This window comes from Budorcas taxicolor, chromosome 1, assembly GCF_023091745.1.
Source record: "Budorcas taxicolor isolate Tak-1 chromosome 1, Takin1.1, whole genome shotgun sequence".
NCBI lineage: Eukaryota > Metazoa > Chordata > Mammalia > Artiodactyla > Bovidae > Budorcas > Budorcas taxicolor.
This window is the reverse complement of record NC_068910.1, coordinates 221,624,352-221,648,104: the sequence shown is the minus strand read 5'-3', so window position 1 is coordinate 221,648,104 and position 23,753 is coordinate 221,624,352. Positions and strand designations below refer to the sequence as shown.

Here is a 23,753-nt window from a genome sequence, read left to right as displayed (position 1 = left end):
TAAAGCGCCTTAATAAGAAACCCCTAATTTCCTCAGCCTCAAAGATCCCAAGTTCTCTCACCCTGCACATTCTACATCAGCCAAAAGATCCCCAGTCCCCTTTGTCTGAAGACCCCAGTTCCTTCAGCCCATGTGACCCAGATCTCCTCAAGCCAAGCGGCCTATCCTTCAGACATAGAACCACGTTATGCCCAGATTTTTCTGAGTCCCCAGGCAGAGATCTTCAAAATCCTTCTTGGAGAAATATTCCCTCTCCTGTGCTGGAACAGAGTCCTGATTTCAGCCTGACCCCAGTCCAGCAGTTAGGGGCTTCCAGGTCTCCTCAGGAATCCCTCCATCACCCACAGACATGTCCCTCCCAGTGCCTTTCCTCACAGGGGCTGAATTGCAGGGGAACCAAAGAAACCAAATCTAGTTCACATTAGGCTTGTCTGTCATAGCTAGTTTGGATCTGTCCATCCCACCAATACCCTCACCCCGACTTTCCCCTCACCTTCCTGCCCTGGACACTCCACCCAAGGAAGACAGACCAGGCTCTGGACAGTGGTCTGGGCCATCTCAGTACCTTCTTCTTCCACAGGTACCTTGGCCTTGTGCGCTCCAATGGCCATGAGGCCGAACAGGTCTCCAGAGGAGAGCACTGAGGGAGATGCTGGGAGAACAGAGTGGAAGCCCACGGTGAGAGGCAGAGGCAGCAAAGCTGGGCTCTAAGCCAGCTCTATAGGAAGGACATGGCGCTGGTCCCCGAAGGACCACAGACTGCTTGCCTGGTTAGCTGAGTGAACTTCTCTGTGACCATACACAGGATGGGAATGCCTGGTCCTGTCTGAGATGGTGGGGTGGAGTGGGACAAAACGGGACACTAGCATTGTCAACTGCTTTGTGTCCAGGGAGAATTAGGAAAATGCTCAGTGTTTGTTTAGTTAAGCAGGACACAGTCGGGAAGGAAAGTCTTCATCCCTGTCTCACAGAGACCATCCAGTAGCTTCAGGCTACTCCCTGCACAAAAGGTGGAGGAGAAGACCCAGTTCTAAGGTCTGACTTATATTAGTAAATCGCTGATGAAATCTATTATTTTCCTTAGGCGAAAGATGCTTTCAAAGACATCTCTGTATACTTCTCCAAGGAAGAATGGGAAGAGATGGGAGAATGGGAAAAAATTCGATATAGGAATGTGAAAAGGAACTACGAAGCGCTGATTGCTATAGGTAACAGGAAGTGCTGGGTGCCTGTGAGCCTGGGAAACATGAAACAGGTCTTCACCCTCAGTGTTCACTTAGCCCTCTCATAGGTGGCTTCATTTGCTTACAGTTCCCTTTTGTGTGGAGACTAACCTGGAGGAAATGTTTATTGTTTTGTACCAGAGGGAGGTTGACCCTGCAGTGCAGAGCTCATCTCTTGCCTTGTTTAGATTCTCCCAGCCCATCCTACTGATTTCCCTGATTTTGTGACACTTTCCATTGCTTCTGTGCTTTATTCCTCCTTCTTTGAACAAATATTTAGCTTCTTTCCAGGTTTCAGAGCCACTCGACCAGCTTTCATGCATCACCGCAGGCAGGTCATCAAACTCCAGGTAGATGACACTGAGGATTCTGATGAAGAATGGACACCAAGGCAGCAAGGTGAGGGGCCAGCAGGATTTAGAGGTGTCTTCCTGAAACCAGTCTGGGCTTAGGTCTCAACTATATCTCAGCCATTAGCAAATAAAACATAATTTTCAGCATTCCAAAGTGGTTGTGGCTGAATATTGACATAAGCCTGAATGAAGATGAATGTATAGGTTTTCCAGTGTAATTCTCAAAAGTTTTATGTTTAAAATTTATCATTCTTTTTAAAAAGAATTATTTTTGCTAAACATTCTTAATGAAAGGCAGTTAAAGAAACCTTAGAAATAAATTCACCAAAGAGATTTAATACTAATCTCATAATTGGTTGTTGGATTAAATCTCTTAGAAGAGGAAATGATTAACATATTATGTCAAGATACATTATTTCTGTAGGTATATAAAACAACTATACATGATCTTCTTACTCTAAGGTGAAATTAATTCTTTGTTTTAATTCTGGGAAAGGGTTTGAGAGAACTATTTATTCTCCCTGATCTTTCCCACATTTCACTGACCAGAGACAGCATCAGGTAAATAAAATGAAGTACACTCATTATAAAATAGAAGTGAGCAGCTCACTTCCTCTTCTGCTGCTCAGATAGTTTAGAAGAGTTAATCTTCCTAGACTGGAGCAAACAATTTAGATAGTTCTATGATTCTCCATCTATGGATTTCTGTTCTCTGAGATTTTTTAAAATTATTTATTTAGTTTTGGCTGCACTGGGTCTTCGTGGCTGCGCATGGGCATTCTCTGGTTGCAGTGAGTGGCTTCTCATTGCAGAGCACATGCAGGCTCAGTAGTTTGTGACACACAGGCTTAGTGGCCCCACAGAAAGTGGGATCTTCCTGGAACAGCGATCGAACCTGTGTCCTCTGCATCAGCAGGCAGATTCTCATCCACTGTGCCACCAGGGAAGTCCCTCTGTTCCCTTAGGTTATTAAAACCAGTGAAAGGGACATGAAAATCAAACATCTGGTTGTCTGCAAAGGTTTTGACAAGAAGAGAGATTCTTCATAGGGAATACATCCGCCACGGTCCACCATGCCTCTGCACATCTTTACTTACCTTAAGAATCTCTGAGTGTGTGGAACTCTCTTGCTAACTATGTACACATTAGTGTTAGTGGCCATAGTGTTAATTGCTCCATCGTGTCTGACTCTTGGCGACCCCATGGACTGTAGCCCACCAGGCTCCTCTGTCCAGGGGATTCTCCAGGCAAGAATACTGGAGTGGGTTGCCATTTCCTGCTTCAGGTGATCTTCCCAACCCAGGGATCGAACCTGCATCTGTTGCATCTCCTGCATTGCAGGCGGAATCTTTACTGCTGAGCCACCAGGGATATATATACACATTGCTGTACAACAAATCTGTAGAACTTTTCCATCTTGCGTGATTGAAGCCCTAACCCACTGAGGAACGATTCTCCAATCCTTCCTCCTCATAGCCCTTGGCAACCACGATTATATTTTCTGTTTCCATGGGTTTGATTAATTTAGATAACTCATAGAAGTGGAATCAGGCAATATTTGTCTTTTTTGGATTGGTTCATTTCACTCAGCATATCATCAAGGCCCATCCCTGATGTGGCATATGACAGAATTCTTTTTTAAGGCTTAAAAACATTCCAGTGTGTGCCTGTGTACATAACAGATATAAGATATTTCTTATATATAATCTTTATCTGTTTATCCACCAATGAACATTTAGATTGCTTCCACATCTCGCCAACTGGGAATAATGCTGCAATGGCCATAGATGTGCACACTATTTATTCAAGATCTTCCTTTCAGTTTTTTTGGAAATAGACTCTTGGGTTGGATTGCTAGATCATACAGCAGTTCTAATTTTCTGAAGAAACTCCATACTGTTTTCTATGAAGGTTGCGACATTTTACATTTCCAACAATCGTGTATAAGGGTTCCAATTTCTCCATATCCTTACCAAACCTGCTGTTGTCTTCTGATTCATATTGCCCATCACAGAAGGTTTCAGTTTGTATTTCCTTATTGATTAGTAATGTTGAGCATCTTTTCATATATTTGTTGGCCATTTGTGTGTCTTTGGAGAAATGTCTATTGAATTCCTTCTCCTGCTGTGTTAGTCAGCTCAGACTGCCGTAACAAAACAGAGCACATGCCTTAAACCACAGAAATTTGTTTTCTTACAATGCTGAAGCATGGAAGTTTGATAGCAGGGTGCCATCGTGGTCAATCAGGTTCTCTTCCTGGCTTATACATAGGCTTCATATTGGTGTATGCTTATTAACCCCTTATCAGATACATATTTTACAAATGTTATCTACACTCCCATAGGTGGCCTTTTCACTCCATTCACTGTGTCCTTTGCTGCACAGAGACTTTAAGATTAATGTAATCTCATTTGTGTATTTTCACTTTGTTACTAATACTTGTGCACTTGGTACCAGATCTAAGAAATCATTGCTGATTCAGTGTCATGAAGCTTCACCCTTGTTTTCCTCTAAGAGTCTTGTCAACTCTTGCATTTAGGTCTTGAATCCATTCTGAGTTTGTTTTCCTTCATGATGTAAGATCTTCGTTATTTTGCATGTGGATATCCTGTTTCCCCAGCACCATTCGTTATAGGGATTAAACTTTCCCCATTGTCTTGACACCCTTGATGGAGATCATTAGACCGTGTATCCAAGAATGTATTTCTGTTAATTTCTGGTTGTCTGTTCTGTTCCATTGATTGACATGTCTGTCTTTATGCCAACAGGCTTCCTCAGTGGCTCAGCAAGTGAAGAATCTGCCTTCAGTGCAGGAGACACAGGAGATGCAGGTTCAATCCATAGGTTAAGAAGAGCCCCTGGAGAAGAAAATGGCAACCCCATCCAGTATTCTTGCCTGAGAAATCCCCTGGACAGAGGAGCCTGGTGGGCTACAGTCCAAAAGGTCACAGAGTCGGTACGACTGAGCAACTAAGCACACACTTTATGCCAAAACTATACTCTTTTGGTTCCTGTACCTTTGTAATATGTTCTGAAATCAGAGGCCTCCAGCTTTGCTGTTCTTTCTAAGATTGTTTTGCCTATTTGGGGTCCTCTGAGATTTGGTATATAGTGTAGGATGGATTTTCTACAGCAGAAAAAAATCCATTGGGATTTTAATAGGAATTGCATTGAATCTTTAAATTGCTTTGGGTAGTATGAACAGCTTAATAATATTAAGTCTCCAAATCCATAAGCATGAGACACCTTTCTATTTACTTGTGTCAGAGTCCTTTCAGCAATACCTTGTAGTTTTCAATGTAGAAGTCTTTCATCTCTTTAAGTTTACTCCCAGTTATTTCGTTCTTTTTGATGCTATTACAAATAACATTACTGGGACTTCTCTGGTGGTCCAGAGGCTAAGCCTCCACACTCCCAATGCAGACAACTTGGGTTCAGTCCCTGGTCAGGGAACTAGATCCCACATGCTGCAACAAAGACCTGGCACAAATAAATAAATAAAAATAAATATTTTTTTAACTTAAATTTAGATCTTGACTATAGTTTTTTAAAAATGAAAAATAAATAGGATTGTTTTCTTGTTTTTTTTTTGGAATGGTCATCGTTCATACATGGAAAGATATTTGAATGTTGATTTTGTACCATGCAACTTTCTGTGTAGGTTTTGTGTGTGTGTGTGTAATTTTAAAGAGTTTTCTGTACATAAAATAATGTCCTCTGTGAACAGACATAATTTTACTTTCTTTCCAAATAGAAGCCTTATGTTTCCTTTTCTAACCTAATGCCCTGGCTAGGACTTCTAACATTATGGTGAATAGAAATGTTGAAAATGGGTATCCTTGCCTTTTTTTCTAGATCTTAGAGAAGTTTTCAGCTTTTCACTGATGACTATGATGTTAGAGGTAGACTTTTTATATATGACCTTTATTATATTGCAGTCACTTCCTTCTATTTCTACTTTTTTGAGTATTTTTGCCATGAAAGGCTAGTAAATTTATTAGATACTTTATGGACATCAGATGAGGCACAGATGAAGTTTCTTTTTTTTTTTTTATTTTAAGAAAATTATGTAATGCTCCCAGTGGAAGCATAGGAGTTGATGACACAGAAATCATTTTCCATTCCTCCTTTGGTAATCCTTGTCCTTGTCACTCTCTGGCTCAGAATTATGTGTCCTTAATTGGAATGCCCAGAGTTTGGAAACATTTACCAACCAAAACACTGATTCCCATCATTTTTTAGGTAAACCTTCTTCGATGGCCTTCAGAGTGAAGCACAATAAACACCAAAAGGTGAGTATTTCCCAGATCCTGTTGCCAAAATATCCTTCTCATGGATCCAGTCACAGGTGAGAACAGGAGAAAGCACAGAGGTGCTGGAGACTGCTGCCTGCCTGTCCTGAGTCTTTCGCACAGTGTCTGATAGCATCACCATCTTTATAATCCTGGAGACTGCTGCCTGCCTGTCCTGAGTCTTTAGCACAGTGTCTGATAGCATCACCGTCTTTATACTTAGTAAGAACAGCAACAACAGTAGGCTGTTCTGTTGTTACATTATTTTCACAATATCTCAGACTTTAAGCATTTTATGTGAATAAACTTACTTAAACCTTAAAACAATCCTACCGTACCTATCAGTAGGTATATAGCTATCACCATTATAGATCACAAAACTGAGGTAAAAAAATGATTAATTATATGCCTGAGATCACAGTATCACTGATAGTGCAATCTAATCCAAAGCACTTTTTCTAAACTCCTTACAAAATGACTAAAATTCCCATAGTTCTATGAAGTTTATTCATACATCTTTATATCATTCATCTGAGAGATGTTTTCAACCTCAGTTCTTTTGTGCTGTGCTAGGGAGGGATATGCTAAGTTATCTGACTAAGGGAAGCTTAAGGACATGCTGGGCAGTTTGTAGAGTGGACAGTCCAGGATGAAGAAGCTTAAGGACATGTTGGACACTTTGTAGAGTGGACGGTCCAGGATGATGAAGGTGACAGGATCCCTACTTCAAAGCCTCCCAGTCCAATAAGAGGAAGCAACTCGCAACCCTGACAAGCCTCGGGTTTATGACTGAAAAGCAACAAATGAGAAAATAACTGAAAGACTTCACATAGATTACCCGCTTTTGAGTAGAAACTCATCTGGGCATCATTTCAAATGCTCATTCTTGCAGGAGGAAGTAACAAGTCCTTCCCCTGATCTCTGATTGGGCAACTCTCATGTTTGGAATCATTTGTTTAGCCTGCCCTGTGTTGTGAGCTTTGAGAGCCTAGCCCATACCCATTAATTCTCAGAAGTCCAGGCCCAGCTTAAAGCCCCTGAGGGCCCCCTGAATGTTTTGTGAATGAGTGACACCACATTTAAACATTCATCTAGGAGTAAGAAGGTCAAAGAATGCTGAAGACAGTATCTGTGAGCTAGACTTCAAATATAGAGACAGTTGAAAGGATTAATTGATGGCAGGGATATATACTCACATTCATACTGTATTAAATAGTTCACATCACGATTTGTTGAAATGTTATTAAATTTCATGTCCACTGTAACATTAAGAATGAGCATGTATACCAATTTATGTATCAGAAAACTGAGGAGAACCAGCTAGTCATACAGCCTTGTTCAAGCAGAATTGATGAGGCCAGCTACTTTAATTCTAAACATTGTCTCTAAGAGGACATGGCAACCTGCAACTTTCAGCTCATTTTCTTTATTGTCTAAATGTGTTTCTCTGATCATCTTTTCTCTTCTCGATCTCACTGCTTTGTCACCTTATCTTCCAGATGTGTTTTGTCCCCTCTGTAATTTTCCATACTTCCTCATCCATCAAAGGGCCACTACTTAATAGAAAACCTCCCGGATTTTCCTATGAGCCCTTACCCTCTTCTTTCCCTGACCTCCAGCTATTCTTCTTGCCTTGCTCTCCCTTTTATGCAGAAAGTTGAAGGGAAAGAACCTTAAGATATGAATTCTAGTTTTGATTCACTACCCACTTAGGTCCTTATTTTACACTCCAGTGTTCAGACGCCTCCTCCACCAGATGTTTCCGATTGTCAAAGTATTAGCTAAAGTCGTGCATGTGAAAACACTTCATAAAGTCCTAAAGAACTGAAGAAATGCATGTTGTCTTTTACTCGTGTGGAAGGCAATGTCCAGGGCACCATTAAGTATGGAATCTAGTTTGAAGGAATTGCCGGGAGCAGCAAAATTGCTGAAGACAAGTGGCTCCAAGCAGGCTCAGAAACCGGTGCCCCCTCCCAGAAAAGCAAGGATCCCTGGACAGCACCCCAGGCAAAAAGTCGGTAAGAGAAAATTTGGGGAGTTCCTCTAATTAGTTCCTCTAATCCTTGTAGAAAAGCTAGTAAGTATGGACTAGGTGTGTGGCGTGAATTTTGGGTAGGCTTGGGTTTAAGCTGGACCAATCTGAGACATGAAGTTAGCAATGGGGCCTTGGGAAAATCTTATACATTTTCTGAGGTCTTGATTGCTCATCTGTAAAGTGAAGATAAGGATACATAACTCATACAGTGTTTGAAAGCTTTACATTAAATGCAAAAGTGCTGACACTGTTTTGAGCTATAAGTAGTTCAGTAAATCCAGCTGTGATGACAGGGACCATGCCTTGTTAGTGTTTATGCCCAGACCTCTGCTCAATGCCTTACATGTCATGTGCCCTCAACGTATGTTTTCTGAGTACATGTGTCAGTGAACTATTTCCTAAGTAAGAAGGTGGGAAGTTAAACCTACTAACGAAAAGTGCAGGAAGCTAACACTGAACTGGGCATCTGTGGTCAATGAGGAGCCTCAGTCTCCTGAACTAGGAGTTAAAGGGGGAAGAAACAAAGTATAGAAAAGGGACTTCCGGTGGTTAAGTGGTTAAGACTCCTGCTTCCACTGCAGGGGGTGCAGGTTCCATTCCTGATCGGGGAACTAAGATGCATAAATATGTAACATTAAAACATAAAATTACAAAAGTAAAAGTTTTAAAAATACATGTAAACAACTTTTAACAAAGTGTATAAATGAACAGGTAGGAGATCTCACACTTTCCAATAAAACAGGGACTACTAACTCTCCAAATCCTACCAGCCTTGCTTAGCTTCTGTTCTCCATCTTAGAACGCAAAAGAACGGAGACTGGAGTGAAGAGGTACAGTCTACGAGAAAGAAAGGGCCATGTGTACCAAGAGGTCAGCGAGCCGCAGGATGACGACTACCTCTGTGAGTGCCCCTGCTGGCCCACTCGCGGAGAAGGGGCTACGAGGCCTTGGTCCAATAACCTCACCTCACCATTTGGTCCCCCAAATATCCCCTTCCTCTAGGACTTGGGGTACAGGATTGAGGCCACATGCTGTGAGTGCCCCAGTTCTTTCTGAAGGTCTTTACGACCAGCAACATCACTATACCTCCCCTCATCCCTGTTGCTCTCACCTCCAGATTGTGAGGAGTGTCAGAACTTCTTCATCGACAGCTGTGCTGCCCACGGGCCCCCAACCTTTGTAAAGGACTGTGCAGTGGAAAAGGGGCATGCCAACCGCTCAGCCCTCACTCTGCCCCCTGGGTTAAGTATCAGACTGTCGGGCATCCCTGAGGCTGGGCTTGGAGTGTGGAATGAGGCATCCGATCTGCCACTGGGCCTGCACTTTGGCCCCTATGAGGGCCAGATCACAGACGATGAAGAGGCCGCCAACAGTGGATACTCCTGGCTGGTGAGAAACACCCCTGTTTCCCTGTTCTCTGGCCTCGAATTGCTTGTGTGTGGTGGGGGGTACTTCATGTCTACATGCAAGGATGCAGATGGTGATGACATGGTCGGCAATGACACGGGCAGTCCTGTGTACTGCGTGAACTGGGCATGAACACAGGACTTCCATCTAAAGGTCAGAGGAGAGGTGGGAGACACTGGTCCAGGCACACAGGACCTCTCTCTAAAGGTCAGAGGAGAGGTGGGAGACACTGGTCCAGGCTCACAGGACCTCTGTCTAAAGGTCAGAGGAGAGGTGGGACCACAGTGTATACACACACAGGACCTCTGTCTAAAGGTCAGAGGAGAGGTGGGACCACAGTGTATACACACACAGGACCTCTGTCTAAAGGTCAGAGGAGAGGTGGGAGACACTGGTCCAGGCACACAGGACCTCTCTCTAAAGGTCAGAGGAGAGGTGGGACCACAGTGTACACACACAGAGGTGACTCCTCCTTTGTGGAGCCCTTGCCTTCAGTGAACCAGGAGACTCAGACTTGGAATGATGATTAAGCAGCTTACCATTTGGTCCAACTGGCAGTTGAATCCATGCAGGCTGAAGAGCGCCAATGACTGCAGAGGGAAATAGTTCTTCTATTACTTCCTACCAAAAAAACTAAAAGAGAGAGGAAAGCTTGTATCTCTTTTCTGACACTCAGATCACCAAAGGGAGAAACTGCTACCAGTATGTGGATGGAAAGGACACGTCCTTGGCCGACTGGATGAGGTGCACGCAGTGAGTCTGCAGTTTGTAGATGCCGCTCTTCCCTCAAGCCCCCACCCCTTTCCTTCTCAACCTGTCTCCCTCAATAGCTTTCACATCTTCTTTCCTCTTTTGCCTCCGTATCATGGTCTTTCATTTCAGAAGACATTTGAAGGAAATAAAAATATAGCCTATATTGTGCCCTCAAAATACAAGTCTAGATGCTGAACAAAACTGGGGGACTTGAAAACAACTTGAGGGGTCTAGATTCACCAGGGACACTCTAACTCACTTAACTGACACTTGCCAAGCATTTTGTGTTCCAGTTTAGACAGTGAACTTCATTACTGAAGCAGATCACACATCCCATGTCCTTTTGGAGAACAACTGCAGACAGCCACTAGCCAGTTGATTTTAGGAACAGATAATTTCTCTATCTTTGAGAAACTGCACAGCGCAAGGATAACCTAACACAGGAGACCTTGAGTCCATGTGGGCAACAACCTCCCCAGGCTCGGTTCCAGTGAGAAGTGGGCCCTGAGGCCTCGGAAGGAATGGGGGGCAGGATGGCCGTGAGCAGGGCCGTTCTCTGAGGGCCGCGCCTTTCATCAGGGCAGGAAGAAAGTGAATAAACTATCACTCTTCTGGGTCTTAAGCTATGTCAGAGCACTCTCCAAGTTTCCATGCGAGGGGGAGGGCAAGTGAATATGACCCTGGATACACGTGGGGAGATTGGAGGAAAGCCTCAGGAGAGAAGGCAGGCTGGGGTGAGTGCTGAGGGCTGCATGCTAGCAGAGGAGCACCAAGTCCTGTGGAATGAAAGAGAACTTAATTCAGAGTTTAGAGGAGCTGGAGGTCACCAGCCCCACAGACAGTCCAGGTGGAGACGAGTCTGGAACTGGGCTCTATAAAGTGGCTAATTAGGAAAGCAGAGAAAAGCATTCCAGCCAGGAAGAGGACTGGAAACAGGATCTGGAAATGGGAATTCACATGGCCTGGCCGAAGGTGTGAACAGAAGGTCCCTATGAGGGGCGGTGGAAGCCATGGCGGCCTCAGGGCCTGAAGGCAAGGAGCTGGGCGTGGCCCGACAGTGGAGGGGACTCATCACCTGAGGTTTCTTTCCCTTTCCCGGCCTCGACCCCAGGTATGTGAACTGTGCCCGGGATGATGAGGAGCAGAACCTGGTGGCCTTGCAGTATCAAGGGCAGATCTTCTACCGAACCTGCCAGGTGGTCAGGCCAGGCTGTGAGCTGCTGGTCTGGTACGGGGACGAGTATGGCCAGGACCTCGGCATCAAGCAGGACAGCAGCAGGAAGAGCGAGCTCGCGGCCGGGAGAGGTGAGCGCCACCCCTCTTCCAACACCCCACTCCATCCTGGGGAGCCTCCCTGGTCCGACTCCGAAGCAGAGTACAATCCAGTCCAAAGTCAGTTGGGTTGCAATTAAAATGCCTCAGACTTTGATTCATTTCATATGACTGTTAGGAAAAGTTTTTTATATTAAAAATGTTAGTTCTAATTTTTAATATTTCATGCAAAAAATATGTAACATCACCTTCTGCTGAAAGGCTTAGAAGCAAAAAGCAAGTTTTCTAGTGCCTACCAGCTCTCTCCCCTTACCTGTTTCTTCCTCATTTCCTCCCATTTCTAAGCGATACATGTGCAGCGATTTGCATTCAGTTACTGTTTCAGTTTGTTGTCATGTGAGTTCACACTCTGTGCCAGACAGGGCTCCATGCACCGAAACAGACAGACCCACTGCCCTGGGGCAGCATGGGCTTCACACCAGATGGGGGCTGGTGCTCTGAGGACAACCAGTGCAGGGAAAGCACCTCCAATCAGCGTGAGCAGAGGGTGGGGTGCGGCGCAGGGTGGTGGGCAGGGTCTCTGCAGAGATAACACCTGTGGGAAAGGATTCCAGGCAGGGGAGCAGCCAGTGCCGCAGTCCCAGGCCCGGGAAGAGAGGCCATGCCCGCGGTCACAGGAGGACGCATAGAGGGAGAGGAAGGAGGCTGGACGGGACAGGGACGCCTCAGGGCCCGTGTCCATGTGCAGACCCCAGGGCTCTTCCTGGATGACACAGAACAACCGTGCAGCTTTCAGCAGCAAGCGGCATGTTCTCTGTGCTAAGACGATGCTTTGGTTCATTTTTGGGAAGAGACAGCAGTGGGGAGTCCCCTCAGAGGTCAGTTCACTGCCAGACATGAGGGGAGAGTGGGCTGGCTGAAGATGCTCGCGAGTGAGGGTGTGAGGAGTCTGGCTGGAGATGTATTTTTAAACAGGGCTTCCTAGTGCATGTTAAATGGACTAAGACTGAGTGAAATAAGTGAGGTATGAATACTGGTGAGGCTTGAGAAAGGACATGCCTCTATTTATGATTTGTGGGAAACAGAGAGGAGCAATCTGTGAGCCAGTGGGGGCAGCAGGAGCCAGAGGCCGGCAGTTGGTGGGCCCGGGGCCGCCCGGCCTCGTCCAGCCTGAGCCCACCTCCCGCAGAGACCGGCACGGAGCCCGCTCTGTGAGCCAGGAGCCGCAGAGTCAGCTTCACTCGCACCTGCTCTAACCACCCCCTGTGCTGCTGCCCATATGCAGAGAGCTCCAGGCCAGGTGCCCCTGACTTAATAGACCCTTTCCCTCCCAGGGAGCCGCTCAGGAGGATTCCCCCTGAGTCATCAAGTCTTATCTCTCAGTAGGGTAAAATTCCTGTGGCCACTGTGACATGACTTTTCAGATGCTTACACACAGGGAAAGGCTCCTGCAGATCCACCTCTATCAGGAGAGATGCTGCCTCTGCGGCTGCTGGAAGGTCCCTAGTCTGGGTGATATGTAGAAAAGGCCCTTGACACAAGCCTCCTGGATTTCTGTAGATGCAGAGAATAAGAATGGAATGGAAAGTGGACTGTAGAGACGCACCTGATGGGAGACAAACCGTGCACTGCCCACACTAAGATGATTAGTGGGGCGGGCCTCACCACGGCAAACCAGCCACCTGACCAAAAGCTTCCTCTCTCAGCAGAACCGAAGCCCGAGATCCACCCATGTGCCTTCTGCTCTCTGGCCTTCTCCAGTCAGAAATTCCTCAGCCAACACATCCAACGCAGTCACCCCTCTCAGACCCTCCTGAGACCATCTGCAAGAGACCACCTCCAACCAGAGGATCCCTGCCCAGGCAATCAAAATCAGCAGCAGCGATATTCCGATCCACACAGCCCAAGTGACAAACCTGAGGGTCACGGGGCCAAGGACAGGCCCCAACCTTTGCTGAAAAGCATAAGGCTGAAGAGGATTTCAAGGGCCTCCTCCTACTCACCCAGAGGACAAATGAGGGCTTCTCGGGTGCATGAGAGAATCACAGAAGAGCCCAGCACAAGCCAGAAACTGAATCCAGAGGACACGGGCAAATTACTCATGGGGGCAGGGGTCTCAGGGATTATAAAAGTCAAGTACACAGAGTGTGGGCAAGGATCCAAGGATAGGTCAAGTCTCATCACAAACCAGAGGACACACACAGGGGAGAAGCCCTACGTTTGCAGGGAGTGTGGGCGAAGCTTCAGTGATAAGTCAAATCTCATCAGACACCAGAGGACACACACAGGGGAGAAGCCCTATGTTTGCAGGGAGTGTGGGCGAAGCTTCAGTCAGAAGTCAGTCCTCATCAGACACCAGAGGACACACACAGGGGAGAAGCCCTATGTTTGCAGGGAGTGTGGGCAAAGCTTCAGTGTTAAGTCAAATCTCATCACACACCAGAGGACACACACAGGGGAGAAGCCCTATGTTTGCAGGGAGTGTGGGCGAAGCTTCAGTGTTAAGTCACATCTCATCAGACACCAGAGGACACACATGGGAGAAGCCCTATGTGTGCAGGGAGTGTGAATGAATCATGATCAACAAACCACGTTTTAGCCACAGGAGGATTACTGCAGCCACCCCATGCCTCAGCTCTAAGGGGGCCTCAGAGGAGGCCTGTGACCCGTTACAGTCCCCAACAGTATGAGGAGAGACTTCCCAGGTGGTCCCGGGGCCAAGACTCCAATGCAGAGACCCATGTTCAGTACCTGACTGGGGAACTAGCTCCCACATGCTGCAACTAAGACACAGCGCAGCTGAATAAATAAATACATAAATAAATATTTTAAAGAAAGAGTGTTATCAGCACAGAATTACTTGATTAGATAGACCTTCCACTTTCATGACAGGAGAGGAGGTAGGAAAACAGCAGAGGGTTTCTCAAGTGTTCTGGAGATATTCCTGCCAGCTGCCCTCGTGGTTTTTTGTACTCCTAATAAACTTTGTCTCCAAACAAATCTGAAGCCCAGACTATGTACTCATTTCCCCCTTATTACTGACAGCAGTGGGGTCCAGTGGTAGCTGAAGCCCTGGGAAGGCATAATTCTGGAGCCAACTCAGTTAGGTCACTGGACAGTCTGTTCCTGGGTCCAGGGAGAGGAATCTAGGGTTTGAGACAGACTCACCAGGGAAGAGAATCCCCCGGCCTCCTGGGAAGTGTGGCCTCTCCTCCTCATAGACCTCGACTCTCCTTTGGCCTCTCCTGGCTGCCCTCTGTCTTCCTCTGACGTCTGTAGCCTCAGAGTGAAGGCCTCGTGCACATGAGTGTGTGTGCATGTGTGTGCCTGGCTCAGCGTGGGCCATCTGGTCTTTGCCGCTCCCTCAGGGTCATCACAGCATCTGGACTCCAGATTCGACCACAGGGGTCCAGTTCTCAGCCCTGCACTCAGCAGCTGTGTGACCTGGGGCAAGATGCTCAACCTGTCTGTGTCTCGATTCTCATCTGTGATACAGGGTGGGAGCACCAGCATCTTGGTCTGACGCGTAAGCACAGGCAGAATTTGGCAGAGGCTGGCTGAGAATGCAAGCCCCGCCTTTGCTGGTCTCTGTGTTTTTTTCTTCGATCTTTTTTTATTTTTTAATAGAAGGATAATTGCTTTACAGAATTTTGTTTCCTGTGTGTCCTTCAGCCCCCACACCATCCAGGTCTTCAGAGCTAGACAGGGAAGGGGCCGTTTAGGCACTCGGCTGCCCTGATGAGGGGGTGTGAGTTCAGGGGTGCTAAGGGAGGGCGACCTCCTTTCCCACCACTGCCGTTCCTGCTGAGCTGGGCAGCCCCAGAGCCACTCCAGTCGTCCGAGAGACTCCGACAGTCGTCCACCCTGCCGAGAACAAAACCTGGAGCCGTGTGTGCAGGAAACCCCTGTCCGGCCCCCATCCCACCCCCACATGGAGGGTCCTCGAAGCCCACGCCACAGCTTCTCTATGCACGGCCTCATACCTGTGCCCACGTGCTCTGCTCAATGCTGCTGTGACCTTGAAATTCTTAACTAGGGAATACTTCATCCATACACTTCCCTTTTATGAGTGAAGTCTGATGGACCACGGGGTGAGCTGTGAGCAGAGCAGATGCGCACAGCACGGGTCCCAGGATGACCAGGCTGCACGTGGGGACAAGGTGGACACAAAGTCCTCCCCTGGTGAGTGAAGGTGGGGACCGAACCAGGAAGCCACGCTTGCTTCGACCCAGAACTGAGCTCCGACCCAGCGGAGGCAACGGCGTTCGTAAGAGCCGGCCACACCCTCCCCTCTGTGGATGCCCTCTGCCCTATCCTGATCCTTCCAGAAGGGGTTCAGGAGGCTGAAGTCCGCCCGCTCACCAGAAGACACCAAGGGGAGAGTGGGCCATGGGATGGGGGGGGCGGAGGGTGCCAGCTCCAGGGCTGGGGGCAACGGCCCTCAGTTCCCTCCTGTGCCAGGCTTCCAAAGCGTCTCTACATGAACCGTGTCAGTAATGACCACCCACTGTTATCTTCTGCTTTCTTTCACGCTTTCTTAAAGGAACACGTTTGTCTGTGGCTTGGTTTCCCTACAGGAAGGGAAGCCACATGAACTCCCCATCTTCTGTGGCTTGAGGCAGGGGCCACGGGAGGGAGAGTTAGGGCTGGTTCAGGCAGAGGGGCTTCACCTGAAAAACGGTGGGGACCCAGAAACTTGCAGGGGCTCCTCACCTGTACCTCCCACCAGAGCTGGGCCTGGAATCCCCTGGAAGGCTGAGCAGGTCAAAGCTTCTCCCTCCCCTCTCTCCCCTCAAAAAGCTGACTCATGGGCCAGCCCACAACACCCCCAAATTCCCCATCACCCGCAGCCCCACACAGGCCCTCCCTCACAGAAGTGGGACGACCTACACGGCGGCAGAGATGGTGTGTGACCCCAGAGCTGGGGGTCTCAGCTGACCTTGAGCAACGGGGCTGGTGCTTTACACAGCCTCCCAGCCCAGGGAGCTGCCAGCAGCCACAAGCAACGATCTGAAGCTGAGCTGGGGGATGGGGAGTGGGGATGTGAGCTGTCTGAGGTCCCATCCTGTTCCCACGATGGTGGCCAGGCCTCACCTGACACCGTGACCACCCTGCACGGGCACACAGGAGTGCAGCAGTCGCGGGGACGGACAGCCAGCTGCCTCCGCCTCACGCTCCACCCTGACTGCAGCGGCCCCACGGCTGTACCAGCCCCGCCGGCACGCGGCTCTGCTTGGCTGCCGGGGCTCTGGACCCTGGGTGAGTCGGTGAGGGCAGAGCTCCAGAGGCCAAGCCTGTCTTCAGCCGTCAGACCCGCCAGACTCACGAGCCCAAGCAGTATCTGAAGCCAAGATGCCTTTGGGAGAATGACACCACAGACGCTGACCTCAGAGCTCAGACTCCTGAAAACGTACTAAACAGATTATTTTTAGTCTTTTTTTAAAGTGGGATGTTGGCAGGAAGTGGGAAGGGGAATGACTTCCTTGGTGGTGCTGCGGTTAGGAATCCACCTGCCAATGCAGGAGACACGGGTTCAATCCCTGATCTGGGAAGACCCCATGTGCCGTGGAGCAACTAAGCCCGTGCACAGCTACTGCAGCCCAAGTGCCTGAGCCTGTGCTTCCAGCCGGAGCAGCCAGCACAGCGGGAAGTTCCGCACAGAAATGCCCTGCAACCAGAGAAAAGTGCCTGGAGCCTGTGCTTCCAGCCGGAGCAGCCAGCATGGTGAGAAGTTCCGCACAGAAGCGAGAGAGCAGCCCCCACGCCCTGCAGCCAGAGAAAAGCCCGCACAGCAGGAAGACCCAGCATAGCCAAAAGTAAATAAATAAGCTTTTTTAAGTAGGAGGTTGCAGCATTCCCTGCTGTTCCAGAGGCTAAGACTCTGAGCTCCCAACACAGGGGGGCCAGGTTCAATCCCTGGTCAGGGCACTAGATCCCACATGCCGCAACTGAAGACCCTGCCTGCCACAGCTAAGACCCAGCGCAGCCAATTAAATGGATATTCTGTCACCATAGAAAACGGCAACATTTTAGCGAAAGAAAAAAAAAACAAAGATCTTATTTTGCTAGTTCTCGTGGTTGATTGCAAAAATTTTCTCGTAATATGCAGCTGTTTAAGAAGAAAAAAAGACATTTAGAAAATACAGAAACTAAAACCCACCCATAAATGTGTAGGGAACACCAATTACTGCAGCATATGGCCACCACACACGGGAACACACGTGTGTTTTTCTTCTACGAAAACTTTCAGCCTCCACCCCCATTCCCACCAGCCTCTGCTCTGCTCACCAAGAAGACTGCGCTTTGGCCTCGTGACCTGGGGTTTCTGTTGAGCTTAGGGAGGTGGGGGAGCGGGGCTGTGAGGTTGGGGGCACCGTCTGGCCTGCAGTGAGGAGAGAGTGCTCCCCCTCTGGGTCCAGTAACTCCAGAGGCCTCAGGAGAGCCGCCCAGGAAGAAGCCTCTCAAACGCCTTCCCTGCAGTTTCCACAGCTACAGCATTTCCCACATCTCGGGGCTCGACTGTAGGTTAACATAACCCTCTCTTGTTGGACAGAAAAGTGTTTCCACAGAGAATCTGCCTGGATCTCAGCCTCAGTTGGTGCTCTTGTTGGAAACAAAACGTGTTTCCACAGAGAACCTGCCCAGATCTTGGCCTCAGTTGGTCCTCTTCTTGGACATGGAAAGTGTTTCCACAGAGAATCTGTCCGGGTCTTGGCCTCCGTTGGTACAGATGTAACAGGCAGTATGTTCAGGGCTCAGGGAAGTTAGTCCTGAAGCTTCCTGGGATTAGGGTTACAGCGCCTCCTCACCTCCACCCCTTCCACGGCCATGGAGCTTTCTCTTTCAGAGGAAGGTGTTTGGCAACATCAGCCACAAAGACACATACTGAAGAGGAGAAAGGCCACGGCAGGCGGGGCTGGGTGTTCTTGGGGAGCAGAGGGGCCTTGGAACCTCCATGCTGGACCCCTGCCCCACTGGCTTCTCCTCCCTCTCGCTGGGCATGCAGCTTTCACCTCCTGGGTACCTGCCAGTGAGGGGCTCCCAAGACACCAAGCTGGGTTTGGCGATGGGTGAGCTGGATGCCAGGGACCCGAGACCCTGCAGCAGGTCAGTGCACTGTGGACAAGGACCGGCCGCACTGAACGGTTAGGCCCTGTGCATCCAGGAGACCCTCTTTGGACTCCAGGTGGAGGTGCTGCTGCCCCCAGTGCCCACCTGGGTCTCAGGAGGTTGAAGAGAGGCCCAGGTTGTCCTCTCCACCTCCTGCCCAGAGCATGACAAAGGCCAGTTCCCAAAAGCTGGAGCAGGGTGGGCAGAGTGCGTGCTTGGGTCTCACAGGGTCCCTGTGAAGAGGCCTTTATTCTGACTGGATCCTTCTTGGCTGGTTCTCCTTCTGTGCTGTCTTCACATCAAATCACAGGGACGAGGCTGTCCAGGTGCCCAAACATCACTCACGCAGGTGCCAACTACCATCGACTCTCACAAGGATGAGGCTGTCCAGGTGCCCAAACATCACTCGCCCAGGTGCCAACTACCATCAACTCTCACAAGGACGAGGCTGTCCAGGTGCCCAAACATCACTCGCCCAGGCGCCAACTACCATCAACTCTCACAAGGACGAGGCTGTCCAGGTGCCCAAACATCACTCACGCAGGTGCCAACTACCATCAACTCTCACAAGGACGAGGCTGTCCAGGTGCCCAAACATCACTCGCCCAGGTGCCAACTACCCTCCCTATTTATTATGGGCAGGGAGACACGGTGGCTGGTGTGACGCTCCCCTGGACTAGAGAAGAGACCCCCTAGGTTGTGTCTCTTCTACCTCCTGAGACCCAGGTGGGCACTGGGGGCAGAGTACCTCCTCCTGGGGTCCGGAGAGGGTGTTCTGAGTGGACAGGGCCTAACTGCCCAGTGTGGCTTCAGGGGTATGGGCAAGAGGGGCACTAACTCCTTTTTAAATATTTCAGACAACCACTGAGTTCGTTTTGGTTTTTGGTTTCCGATCTTTCTGATATGGTCCATTTTCAGAGTCTTTATTGAATTGGTTACAATATTGCTTCCATTTTATGTTTTGATTTTTTGGCTGCAAGGCATGTGGGATTGTTACCAAGTCCAAGCTCACTCTGCTTGCCTCACAACAGGCCAATAAATCAGAGGCGAGGTGCTGAGGCAAGGAATACGGCTTCACTTGGAAAGCTGGCAGACTGAGAAGACAGCAGACTAGTAACTCGAAGAGACCATCTCGTCAGGGTCTGGATGCCAGTGTCTTTTATAGAACACCGAGCTGGGAGGTGAGGAAATCAAGTGACAAGGCCATTAATCTGGCAAATATCTCCTGGAATGGCCAGCCTCAGGAAGAGACGTGTTACTTGCTCCCTTCCTGTAGCCACCCGCAGGTGGACAGGTCCTGGACAAAGGCAGAGGGGCAGGGTTTCCTGAGGCAGGCCTCTATGTATGGACAGTATCCCTGTAGCAAACAAACCAACAGGAAGCAAAGGTTAAAGTGAAGCATTCAACACGGAGCCAGATTTTGCTCTTCCCTGTAACAGTTCTGCACTCTCGGCATCCATTCCACAGTCTTATGGAAAAGGGGAGCCTGATTGTTCTAACTGCTCCAGCAGCTGCCTCTTTTGGGGAGAGCCCACCACTGGTGCCAGTGTTCTGAATGTGAGATTTATCTTTTGTTGCTCTTTGGAAAGTCTCTACTTCATATGTGTAGACATAAAAATATTTACAATCTAGGTGTTGAGAGTTATGTCTTATTCAGTAAGAATCTTTTAGGATTTCAAAACCAAGAGGCAGCATCCAAAGTTAAGGAATTTAGCACTTTCCTGTGTGTGGGAAGATGCACCAACCATCTCACTGTTATCATCCCCTTTGATACACACCTCACCATCTGGAGCCAGTATCCTGTCCTCCTTCCCATGTCTCCTCAGGGATCATCGTGGGGAGTGGCTGCAGTCTGATGGCTGCTAAAGAGCAGGTATTCTCCTTCCCAAGTTTCTTCAGGGCTCACCAGGAGAAGTGGCTGCAGCCTGATGGCTTCTAGAGGGAAGGTAGAGTTTCCTCAGGGCTCACAGTGGGGAGTGGCTGCAATCTGATGGCTGCTGGAAAGCAGGTATCCTTTTCCTTCCTGAGTTTCCTCAGGGTTCACCATGAGAAGTGGCTTCAGTGTGATGGCTTTTGGAGAGAAGGAGGGGGAACCTGGGTCCCCACTGAAATCATCTCAGCAGAGAGAGCAAGCACGTCCTGTGACTGCAGACAGTCTTCCAATGTTCAGGGTTCAGCGTTCAGCCTGCAGGATCCACAGCCATCAGCTCAGCCACCATGCTCTGCACTTAGTCGCTATGTAGCCCTGAAACCTACACTGTCCAGCAAACTCTCGGTCACATCCTCCAAGCCCAACCCAGGCCCAGCATCAGAGTGGGCCTCACTGGGGACCCAGATTCCCCCTCCTGCTCTCTGCCACATTCCATCCCTGAGTGGGGAGAAGGCAGGGGCTGGGGGGCACAGTGCCTCCAAGCAGGTAGGGCAGACGTTCTCCCATCACCCCTTGTGGTCCATCCCTGGGAGCACAGTCTGATGTCACTTTAGCAGCAGAGGACATGTGTCCCAGATCCGGCCCACTCTCTGTAGGGTGTGAGCTGTGAGCACTAACACAGGAGTGACCTGCTTAGGCTGGAAGACTAGTTCCTGGGACATGAGTGGAAGTCTGAAAGTAGCCTCGCACTGGGGTTAGCCTTCCCCAGACCTAGCTTGGGGACAGCAAGAGTGGAGTAAGTGGCCCCCAGCTGGCGCAGCCACACAGTGCCTCTCGACAGCCCCACAGAGACTGTGCAGCAAGTGCCCACGAGCCCACACTCACCCAGCAGACAGCCTCTGAGGGGCCTGCGGCAGGCCAGACCAGCCACGAGCCTGCACTCACCCAGCAGACGGCCTCTGAGAGGTCTGTGACAGACCGAACCAGCCACGAGCCTGCACTCACCCAGCCTCAGCCTCTGAGGGGCCTGCGGCAGGCCAGACCAGCCACGAGCCTGCACTCACCCAGCCTCAGCCTCTGAGGGGCCTGCGGCAGGCCAGACCAGCCACGAGCCTGCACTCACCCAGCCTCAGCCTCTGAGGGGCCTGCGGCAGGCCAGACCAGCCACGAGCCTGCACTCACCCAGCAGTGAATTCTTGCCTGGAGAATCCCATGGACAGAAGAGCCTGATGGGCTACAGTCCACGGGGTCACAAAGAGTCAGACACGGCTGAGCACCTGAGCACGCACACATGAAACAGAAACAGACCCGGGGCGGAGAGGACAGCCTGGGGCTCTCCGAGGAGGAGGGGGTGTTGGAGGGGTGGAGTGCGAGGCTCGGGTCAGCAGAGGTAGCTTTTATAAGTAGACTGGATAAATAAGGTCTTGCTGCATAGCAGAGAAGAATATTCAGTATCCAATGATAAACTATAAAAGAGTATTTTTAAAAAAGAATGTATATACACATATAAGTGTATCCCTGAGCTATGCAGCAGAAATTAACACATTGTAAACCAACTATACTTAAAAAAACAAAAATACTGATTAGAAAAAAAAGAACAGACCCTACCCAATTACAACAGATACTCAACCCAGGAGCACGGAGTCCTGAGCAGTCAGAACACGGACCAACCAGTCAGAAGAGGAGCCGACAGGAGACGGGGTCCCACAGCGGCCCGCAGGCTGGCTGCGAGCCCTGGGAGCTGTAAGCCACGTGTGTCACTGGAGGAAATGAGAACTCGACCCAGACGACTCCTCCTCCAGCTCAAGACGAAGTGGCTCTGCTTCCCCTGACCCCTTAACTGAAGGGGCCCCGGGACGCCCTGGCTTGGTGCTGGGACCAGGAATGTACTGGTCAGATCCCAATGCAGGGAGGTCTGTGAGGGCAGCTCTGGAGCATGGTGGGCCAGGACGAGCACAGCAGCTCAGCCCATTCCTCGAAGGTCAGACAAAACAGAGCCCAGGAGGCCGGGCAGTGTTCTAATGGAGGGCAGGCCTCCACGTGCGGTGCCTCCACTCTCTGGCTGAGGCCCAGCGCTGACCCCCTGTGCGGTCTGCAGCGCATCCTGCACACATCCTGGTGGCTCAGCTGCTGAGCCCCAAGGTGAAGGCTTGTGATGGCAGCCATGCCCACAGGCACCAACAGCACCAACCACCTGGCTCCTGGCCCAACTGCGAGGTCCAGCAGAGACCAGGGGACGGGTTGTGAGCTGTGCGCTAGGGTGGCCCCAGTGTCAACAGTAAATGGCAGTGTCACGATGCAGGCCAGCAGGACTCAGCCTGGCGGATTGCTGGAATCAGCGGGGACACACCGACCCATAAACACTCCAGCCCTGGACACCTGCAGAGAGCAGAGTCCACAGCACAGACAAGGCGCAGCCGTCCCCGCGCAAGGAAGGGGCCCTGTCTCAGGGGCGCCCTCGGGATCCCCCAGCTCGAGCGTAAAGAGGCTTCAGGCACAGGTGGTGGGAGCAGACTCTGAGCTGCGCTTTAAGTCGCGCAGGACAGGACACGCAGGCGAGTGGAGGCCAGCGGGAATTGACCGTAAAAAACAGAGTGTCCGGGGAACAGACGGGCTTGGGTGGAGCTGAGCCCAGTGGGGCTGGGAGTCCAGACCTAGAAACCCTGTGTGCCTCTCTCCCGTCTCTGCCTCCTAATCTACTTAACCCCGGCTCTGCAGCCTGCCGCCGCCTGTCCTGTGCATCTCCACACTCAGACCTCCCGCTCATTCAGATATTTGCTTAGCACCCACCTCTGGCCAGGCCGTGTTCCAGGCTCAGGAGAGCCGTGAGGAGACAGACAATAACCCCAGTCCTCGGGGAGCAGAAACTCCGCCAGAGGCCAGACGCACCCCTCCCGTGGCCGAGCCCCGACCGCGTCCTGCTCAGCCACCGGCCGGCTCTGCTGGAGCCTCCCGCCTCCTCCGAGAAGGCACCTCTCTGGACTCGCCGCCCGCCAGCCTCCACACTGCCCACCCCACACCATGCCCTGTGTCCTTCTCAGCACGCACCACCGTCTGAAACGGGCTCGCCAGCTGCATCGCTTCAGCGTACCTGGCCACGTCGCGTCCTCAATGAAGGAAGGTCCCAGCTGCCCTCACACCCTTTCTGCTGAGTTCTCACCACAGATTCCCGTCACGGCGGCCTGGAAGGACTCTCCAGACAGGTGTGGAGCAGGGGCTCAGTGGAGCCTGAGAGGACAGGCCCACCTGGGCCACTCAGTGGTCAGGGTAGGCAGGCACCTCCCACTATCGACTCGGACCAGACGGCAAGCAGACCAGCTTCCTTCTCCCTGGGACCACGAGGGGCAAGGCTCTCGTCGCTGCTCAGGGTCGAGGCTGCCCAGGAAGGACTGTCAGCTCCACGACCCTGAGCTCCCTATGTGCTGCCTCATGCTTCAC

The 23,753-nt window shown here is 50.2% G+C and overlaps 1 protein-coding gene across 1 annotated transcript in view; it reads left to right on the top strand.

The window, feature by feature from the left end:
- Window positions 1–609: 609 nt before the first annotated feature.
- LOC128053429 (histone-lysine N-methyltransferase PRDM9-like) overlaps window positions 610–23,753 on the top strand; it is a 93,172-nt gene continuing 70,028 nt past the window's right edge. The window contains exons 1-10 of the mRNA XM_052645949.1: window positions 610–678; window positions 1,085–1,208; window positions 1,515–1,622; window positions 5,819–5,868; window positions 7,730–7,886; window positions 8,703–8,804; window positions 9,021–9,292; window positions 9,987–10,054; window positions 11,175–11,368; window positions 13,045–13,880. Coding sequence (XP_052501909.1) covers window positions 610–678; window positions 1,085–1,208; window positions 1,515–1,622; window positions 5,819–5,868; window positions 7,730–7,886; window positions 8,703–8,804; window positions 9,021–9,292; window positions 9,987–10,054; window positions 11,175–11,368; window positions 13,045–13,880 — 1,980 coding nt within the window. The remainder of the gene's footprint in view (window positions 679–1,084; window positions 1,209–1,514; window positions 1,623–5,818; window positions 5,869–7,729; window positions 7,887–8,702; window positions 8,805–9,020; window positions 9,293–9,986; window positions 10,055–11,174; window positions 11,369–13,044; window positions 13,881–23,753) is intronic.